General features: G+C 45.8%; 1 protein-coding gene across 1 annotated transcript; it reads right to left on the bottom strand.

Annotated features, from left to right (window-relative positions):
* Positions 1-866: 866 nt before the first annotated feature.
* Positions 867-8304, bottom strand: Kcna4 (potassium voltage-gated channel subfamily A member 4). Its single transcript, XM_032903855.1, has 2 exons — positions 7840-8304; positions 867-4782 (listed from the first exon to the last, which is right to left on the bottom strand). Exon 2 carries the CDS (start codon positions 4005-4007, stop codon positions 2043-2045), a length of 1965 nt encoding a protein of 654 aa, XP_032759746.1. The 5' UTR covers positions 4008-4782; positions 7840-8304; the 3' UTR covers positions 867-2042.
* Between the last annotated feature and the right edge of the window lie 639 nt (positions 8305-8943).

Raw genomic sequence — 8943 nt, 5'->3', positions numbered from 1 at the left:
TCCCTATTCCTCTGATTTAACATGATTTTCTACTCATAAAACAATGAGGTGGGAACTTGTTTCAGTGACTTTTGTGAAGGGATTATGGCCATGCCTGTCAAACACTAATTACACTTTTCTCTAATACAGAGTATTGGGATTCAGAGCACCATCTCTGGAGCGCTAATCACAAGGTGGCACTCGGTCCTTCAGTCACCTCCACTGCTGGCTTGTCTTTCCATCTGCAGATGGAGTTCTAGCCAAGTGGCTTCCCTACAAGTGTAGAGGAAAGACAGGAACTAAAGATATTGATTTACTAGAACTCTTCTCATTTCAAACACTGTTAAAGGAAAGGTAAAATGTATCCAGTGATTTACTGAACTAAAAGCATTTGAAAAACCTGGCATGTAAGGGTGAGCAGGTGTTTCTTTTTTGTTTGTTTTTGGTTTATTGGGTTTTGTACACGTTTGTTAAGTTTGCTATGGACTAAAATAGTAGGCATGGGATTTCTTCCCAATGCTCAGGATAACCATTTATAAAGAAGACTTTGTTTTGTTTAAATGACTTGAGTAGTAAGGCCTCCTATGTGTTTATACTGAGTGTTCTGAACTCTATTTCATGGGGATACAGTTGTTCATGGTGCATTCCTTGTTGCTACTTCAAACTCAAGAATAGCTGTTGTGAGGTAAATGGAAATGCAATCTTCAGAAAGCCCCTGTGATAAACATGATAATGTTTTACACTGGCGATGGCGAAACCAAATGTTCTAAAACCATTCTTCCCTAGCTCTGATGTAGCAGGGTGCTTTAGCATTTGAGGCGAACCCCACATTTTGTGTTTTGTTTTGTTTTTGCAGCTGTACACGTACACACATACACAAAATGGACTGAATTCTAGCATTTTGTTGCATATTTAATAAAAAGATCTTAAGCCATAATTGCTGTAGCTGCTGGGCGCCTTATTTCTCCAAGAATTCTTTCTGTGCATGCAATAACTTTGGTTAAATTATTCTGGACTTAAAAGGCAGAAGAGTATTGAAAATAGTATGGTTTCTGAAGCATCATTGTAACAAACCAATTTCGAAAGATTCGGCTGCTGAACGTTACTTCATAGTCCCTTTGTAGATCGGTTGTTCAGATTTTAAAGCAGGAATCGTGTGCTGTTATCTGTGTGGTCATTAGTCTCACAAAATGAAAAGAACAATAACTGAGACAAAGAAACCATTCTTCCAATGATTGTCATTGAACTGATTGGTGCGTTAGTAAACATTCACAGTATGAAGTCTCTCTCGGGCTTCAGCATAGAAAGTAGTGCAAAAGAAAAAAAAATTCCAGTCTTAAGACCTGTGAACAAAACTTGTTACATTTCCTCCAGAACATTAGGCATTTGCTAGTATATCTCCCCAAAATTAATAATAAAATATAATCAATTTCTAAAGGCCCCTGCAGCCTTTTCAAAAGTTAATTTCCAGTTAAAAATAAACTTTAATTAAATCCAAGATTAAATTGTGACCTATATTCTATTAAATAATTTACTTTCTCTTTTTTCTACACAGTAATTCTTACAATTTCTAGAAAACAACTACAGAATCCAAAGACATAGGAGATGTTATTAAAACACTGGTAAAAGACTGCTCGAATTCATTAGTTCTTACATAGTAAATACTTCAGAATGCCAACTTTTCCCATCACGGCACAATTCCCAACAATGTTGACAATTTACATACACACCCATGGCCACACACTCTCTCTCGCTCTCTCACACACACTCACTCTCCTCGGGACCACCTTTACTATTAACATTTTCCCATTATGTGCAAAATTCTTGCATTCTATTAAAAAATATAAAGATAGATCTGCTGTTTTTAATGCCTCCCTCTTCTCCAAGATGTATCACTTATTTGATATGCAATACACGTTTCGTCACAATTATGCCATGTATCGCCATTAAACAGTGTATTACTGTATGCAGTGCAATCGTTTGCATATCTCATTTTCATAACTGCATTCTTTATGTATGAATATATTCGGAGCTGGGCGGCAGCGGCAGGTGGAGAGAGAGATTCACACATCCGTCTCCACAGCCTTTGCATTAGAACAGTTGTTTTTATCTGTCTCGCTGTCATCCCCCTTTCCCTGACACTTCTCTTCCTTTCCACATAAAGACTCCTTGACCCCTTCTTCCATCTCTAGATACTCTGACTTGTCCCCCAGGGAAGAAGAAGTAGAGCTCCGAAATTTCTTGAGCAAATTAGAAGGTAGGTATGGGCAACTGACTGCGTTTTGGGTCAGCTGGGTCTGTTCTTCGTTTTCAGTCTCTCTGTGGTAGAAATAGTTAAAGTTAGACACAATCACCGGCACGGGCAAAGCAATGGTTAAGACACCCGCAATGGCACACAGGGACCCCACAATCTTTCCCCCCACTGTGATGGGCTTCATGTCCCCATAGCCCACAGTTGTCATGGTTACCACAGCCCACCAAAACGCATCTGGAATGCTTTGGAAATGGGTGGTAGGTTCATCTGCCTCTGCAAAATACACAGCGCTGGAAAAGAGGATGACCCCGATGAAGAGGAAAAAGATAAGAAGGCCCAGTTCACGCATGCTGGCTCTTAGGGTGTGGCCCAGGATCTGCAGGCCTTTGGAGTGTCTGGAGAGCTTGAAGATCCGGAACACTCGGACCAGACGGATGATCCTGAGGATGGCAAAGGACATGGCCTGCTGCTGCTGGCCGTTGCCACCCCCCTGCTGCTGGGCCAGATCGGTGCCCAGAGTGATGAAGTAAGGCAAAATGGAGACGATATCAATGATGTTCATGATGTTTTTGAAGAAGAGTGCTTGGCTGGGACAAGCAAAGCATCGAACCACAAACTCAAAGGAAAACCACACGATACATACTGTCTCCACAATGAAGAAAGGGTCATTGAATATTGTGTGCCCTGAGTTCTCCAGGTGGGGTGCCGAGGTGTCATTCAACAGTCTGCTGTGTCCACCTGAGCTGAGGGCCATGATGAGGTCCCTATCATCCCTGAACTCGGGCAAGGTTTCCAGGCAAAATATGACAATAGAGATTAAGATGACCAGGACAGATACGATGGCTATGCCCCTGGCAGGGCTGGAACTCTCGGGATATTCAAAGAGAAGCCAAATCTGTTTTTTAAACTCGTTTTCTGGCAGAGCCCTGTCCTCCTCTTCTCTCACAAAGCCCTCATCCTCACGGAACTTGAGCAGGGCTTCCTCTCCCAACTGATAGAACTTCACCTCCTCAGTGAAGATATCAAAGGGGACATTGACTGGCCTCTTCAGGCGGCCTCCTGACTGGTAATAATACAAAATGGCATCAAAGCTGGGACGGTTCCTATCAAAAAAATACTCATTGCGCAAAGGGTCGAAGTACTGAGTCCTCTTCTCAGGGTCTCCCAACAGAGTTTCTGGAAACTGGGCCAAAGTTTTCATTTGGGTTTCGAAGCGTAGACCAGACACGTTTATTACCACGCGTTCACAACAGTCACTGTAGCGGACTGAACTGTAGCCGCCGCCACCCCCATCATCCTGGGGCAGTAGGTCAGTGTAGGAACACCCATCCCCATGGTCCTCTTCACTGTAGTAAAACCTTCCCTCCTCTTCCTCCTCCTCTTCCTCCTCCTCGTCTTCCTCCTCCTCGCTCAGCTCCCTAAGGATCTTCTCTTCAGAGCCACTGGGCATCAGGTCTGAGCAATGAGGAAAACTGCTCTGCCTGTGGTGGAGTTTCTTCTTCTCAGTTCGCTGTCGCCTCCTCCTCCGACTACCACGGCTTCCTTGAGGATCATGGGAGGAGTAGGCCCCACGTGTCTGATGATGATGGTGGGGGCCTCCGCCAGAACCTCCAGTGCCTTCCACCGCAGCCGTGGCAGCTGCGACAGCAGCAGCTGCAGCTGCCCTGGAGTGAGCAAGTCTCTCCCTCTCTCGAGCCCTGGCCTGGGCGGCATAACCATAAGGCATGTGGCTGTTGCACCCTGAGCTCTCGGCACTCACCATTGCCACCTCCATGGTGGTGGTTTGGGGAAATGGCTGGTTCCAGTTGTAAGAGAAGAAGAAAGAAAAATAGGGCAGCTTATTTTCTTACCAAATTAAGGTAAGTTTGGAAGCCTTAAGCAGATTGCTTAGAAGACTTGGGATATTTTCAGTCCAACTTTGCATTTTCTGTTTTTAAATCAGCACACCCCATGCTCCCTCTTCTCAGAGACTCGGCATTGCTTTCCAGAGCTTGCTTAGTCTAGACAACAGCCTAGTGCTCCTCAAACATAAGTCATGAAGTGATGTGGTCTCCCAAACACCTACGTTTTGGGGGGTAGGTGTTCAAATCTGGAAGTCTGTCTGGGATGCGGTCTGATGATGACGCTACAAGACTCAAAGGCAGCAAGAATCTGACAGTCAGAAGTTGTGCCTAGAAAATGAAATATATTTTTTTTCTTGTATGGAAATTGTCCAAAGCCAAGTCCATCTAATTTAAATAAAATGCAAATAAGTCTTTAGTCTTAGCACTTGCCTTCTAGTGATAGCTTGACCCATGTTAAAATGTGGCTTAAGATATGCCCAGCCATCGCTGCTCAGTCTATGAGGATGGTCTCCCAGACCTTCCCTCTAAGGTCATCAAAGCCTTCACGGAGCCACAGACAATGGCAGGTTGTAGATAAAGACCTTGGAAGGTAGAGAAGGTGGTAGATGGGGTTCCAGCAGGGGCAAACTCAACACTGAGGTCTCCATAGAAAGCAGGAAGTGAAGAGCCTCCTTTGGCTAGAATCATTCAGAAGGAGCACTTCACCTGAAAAGGGATGGGAGATAAGCAAAGGAGAAAAATAAAAAAGAATCAAACCATAGAGAGCAAACAGCCCTTTACTCCGCATACACTTCTCTTGTCCTCAGGCAAGTCATGAAACACACACCAGGAGAGCATAACTTTTCAAGAGTACAGGGCAGGCTGCTCTAAAATCGTTCCCACTCAACATCCACCTGTCTTCTTCGGCCATTGCTTCCGATCAGTCAATTTTGTGGCAACTCATTTGTTTCGATCCTGTCCGTTCTCAGCCCACACGATTCTCGCTTTCCTCTGCCCCTTCACCAATGCCAGCTCTTAATTCTTAATAGCTTCCTCCTCCTTCCACAACAGCAATGCTCTGACTTTACAGCTGTTTCCAGTATTCATTGATCTCAAGGAATTCTCTTTAAATTTCAGTCGTGAAATGCTGCTGAATTAAGTACCCTTACATTTTTCTTTTTCTTGGGATTAAAGAAGTGAGGGAAAAAACAGCTTTCTTCAGTTTAGACTCCACTACTTGAATGGATATCAATTACCTAATCTATAAAATGTAACAGCGTAACCCATCCCCTTTACCCCACATTGGGAAAGGATCAATGGAGATCATGGATGCTAGAGCACACTGTCAATGTATACAATGAATGGCAACAAATAAGGCAGTTTGAATAATACAGCATTAAACTAGGCTGTCATCTGTCTACCCACTCCCAAAATCCACATTCTTTGCCACTGTCTGACATAGGGGAAGACAGAACTTGAGCACATCCAGGGTACGATGACGCTAGACTATGCCTGTGTGAATCCAGCATTCTCTGACTCCATGAAACATGCCCCTGTTGTTGTTTTTCTCCTCTACTCCAGCTTCCTGCACACCCCCTACCACCCACATCCTACAAGCAGATCTCAGTTCCCACTTCTCTCAGTAATCATCCCCTCACCTTGAAGTGCCTTCATGTTCACCTGATATAGTCTTCTGAAGTGTGTGGATGTTGCATTCAGTGTACACACTTCACCCACCTTTTAGTTGCACCCTGCTTTCTCATTCTCCAATCCACCACACATTTTTTTGCAGACCCCAATCTGTCTACTTCATCTGCCATTCCTGACCTCTTCTCTTACTTTGCTCTCCTAAATCCATTGACTTCATCTCCTCAGCCAGGACTTAGGAAACCTGCTCCTGACTCCAGCCACCTGCTTCTTCCATTTACCTTGTCCAAGAGGACTTCTAAGAATACAGAAAATGAACCAGAGAATTGGAAATGATGATAACAGGTAGAATTCAGGGCATCCTCTAGTTTCTATTACTGGAAACACTTGGGCAGCAGGCGAGCAATGGCTTTCTCAAGCCATTAACAGGATTCTACCCTTGAGCACCTGCTGCTCTTTGCTGTTGGTGTCAGTGCCACAACTTAAATGACAAGCAGGGAAATGGCAAACACAGGGCATCTCTCACACACACACATCCTTGATTGAGACCAAAATAATCCAGAAAATACACCTCAGAAGTTATTTCTAGTGACATCCTCTCTTACGTCTGACTCGTCACGCCATCTTACATGCACAAGTGTTTATCATGGTGTGGTCTCCAAGGCCTCACGAACAAAATTGCCCTATGGCTACAGTCACTGTGGCATGTTAGCCAACATCTTTAAGACTGGCACAATCCAAAAAGCCTGAAAATGTGTTCAACTTCTCAACCCCCACAAAGTGTTGTATGGATACCACTTACGTCTTGAATAACTGCCATACCCATGGACTTACAGATGTGAAGATGTCTCTCCCACCCAAGTAACTCCCCAAAAGGACATGAATTAAAGGGTCTTCCAGCTCACTGTTACTTCTACAAGCTCTAGAACTACCTTCATTCTACTCTATAACAAATGCTTCCTTATTCTTTTATTTATTTAGGCTCGTTAGTAACTGTTTTTCTAACTCACTCTTTGACATGCAAAAGCGAACTGTTTTCCTTTCAATTGACTACTAGTTACCTCACTATCCTAGAGAGACAGAAAGAAGAAAAGGGGGGAGGGAAGCAGGGAGGAAGGGAGGCAGAGAAGCAGGGAGGCATGGTGGGAAAGTGGAGATAGAGGGAAGAAAGTGAAAGAAAGAGAGAAAGAAAGAAAGAAAGAAAGAAAGAAAGAAAGAAAGAAAGGAAGGAAGGAAGGAAGGAAGGAAGGAAGGAAGGAAGGGAAGAAAGAAAGGAAGAAAGGGAAAAGAAAGGACAAATTACAAACCCACCAAACCATTTTTCCAACAAACCAAACTGATTTAAAAATCTCTCTTTCTCCAGGTATTCTTCTTAGGAGAATCAAGCCGACTGTATGCAAGAGACCTTTACAGGGGCTTTCCCCTGTGCCTTCTTAACACCATTTAACTAATAGGATTTTCCGGGCACCTACCTATTCCTGCTTCTATGCTCCCAAATACCAATCAAGCATCCCTCTTCCCTTCCTACCCAACGACAAGGCTGCTTTCCTTTTTAGATGCTGATTTCTGCAACTGTGCTAGGGTGGTACCTGAACCAAATCTGGGAGAAGGGCAGAGAGGGACAAAATTAAAACAGAAAAAGGTGATAGGATCAGACAATACAACACCAAGAAACGCGTACTTTAACTCAACGCACACCATTTATCCGGTCCCTGTGGAGTGCTCACTCTGAAAATGCATGCCATCCTGATATTGGGAGAGGCAGCAATACAGACCCGCTCATCAGCTGTTCGCAAAGGAGAGGAACGGTGAGGCTGGGACCAGGCAAAACGAAAATAATGCTGAATCTAAACCCCACCTCATTGGGGGAACGACATCTTTAATTGCGCCCTAGCCTCCAGACCTGGGTTCCCGCTCTGGCACATAAAGCAGGGCGCACTCGCCCCATCCCCTGGGTTGCCCCTGGAGCGCCGCGTAGCATCTGCACCTCCCTTCTCCCACCTCCTGGTTTATTTTTAACCGCCTTCCATTCATGTCCTTCTGTCACATTCTCAATATTATTTATTCCTCAAATGTCCACAGTTTCTCAACAGCCAAAAGAGTAAGGTGAAGGAGAGATAAGAAAGGTATACTTACCATTCCCAGCAAGTGCGAAAAATAAAAATAGAAAAAAAAAATCCCCCCGGTGATTTGTTTCCCCCTTTCAAGCTGCAACAGCTGGAGGAGGGGCAGAATCATTGGGGGTGGGGGCGCAGTACAAAAAAATCACTCGGATTTGGCAGGTGGAAGATCCCAAATATCCACGGAACAAGTTCAGTCGCCTTGGCCGGGGGCTACGGGGTGTCACAGAGTCCTCTTTACGGGAGCCCAGAGGTGGAGATTGGGGACGCCCCAAGATAGACCCCGGAGATTTCTGGTTCCTCCGGAGTTCGGCACAGCAGACCTGGGCTGGGAACGGAAGTCAAGGTTCCCCGAAAAAGACTCCAAATCCTAGACAGCAGCGATCACTTGTTAAGCCTGCACTCCTCCAGTATCCATCCCAGTCTCGCTCTCTAGCTGGCTGCAGGAGCAGCACACGCCTCCCCGGGCTGCCAGCGCGCACGGGCGGGGGCGGGGCATGGCCGGGCAGAGGGTGTGGCCTTTGGGGCTGTCACTAGGGGTGCCTCCCCGCGTGGCTGGGCGGGCACAGTCACGACGCTGCGACCCCACCCGTCGGCCCAGCCCCCACGACTGCTTAGCTTCTGGAAACCATCCCAGGAACACTTGGCTATCACCCCCCAAGCGAGGAACAAATCCCGGAGGCAGATGTGTCCCATAGGAGCTGGAATAGAAGTCCAGGACCACAGCACAGGTGCCCACTAGAGAAGCTGGGAATGAGGGACTTCGATGGGAGATGCAGTTCAAAAAATGGGGTGGATAGCTTGGTGCTGCTTCCCTCCCTACCCTGATCTTTTATTTCCCCGGGCATCGGTTCTCTGTTTACCCCTAGAGGTGCGGTAGTATGGCTCAGGTGCATCTCTGGCAAGACTGCAGGTCCAGGAAGCCTTGTTTCTTTCCCCTGTGAGTATACCCCAGCCATAGCCTCAGCCTTCATGGAACATCAAGTCTGCAGCCTCAGCTGCTGGTCCAGGCTGCCTCCCAGGCACAGCGAAAGATCAACTTTATCCATGTATTAGGCGATGTGTTAGAGACTGGTCCAGTGTGGAGTCTGACCCCGGGTGAAAGCTGCTGTGTACAGCA

This window comes from Rattus rattus, chromosome 5 (assembly GCF_011064425.1).
Source record: "Rattus rattus isolate New Zealand chromosome 5, Rrattus_CSIRO_v1, whole genome shotgun sequence".
Taxonomy (NCBI): domain Eukaryota; kingdom Metazoa; phylum Chordata; class Mammalia; order Rodentia; family Muridae; genus Rattus; species Rattus rattus.
Note: the sequence above shows the minus strand (reverse complement) of the source record. Positions and strands in the feature narration are given on the sequence as shown.

Excerpts from the sequence above, each read along its gene's own strand:
- Kcna4 (XM_032903855.1), bottom strand. The coding sequence starts at position 4,007 with ATGGAGGTGGCAATGGTGAGTGCCGAGAGCTCAGGGTGCAACAGCCAC.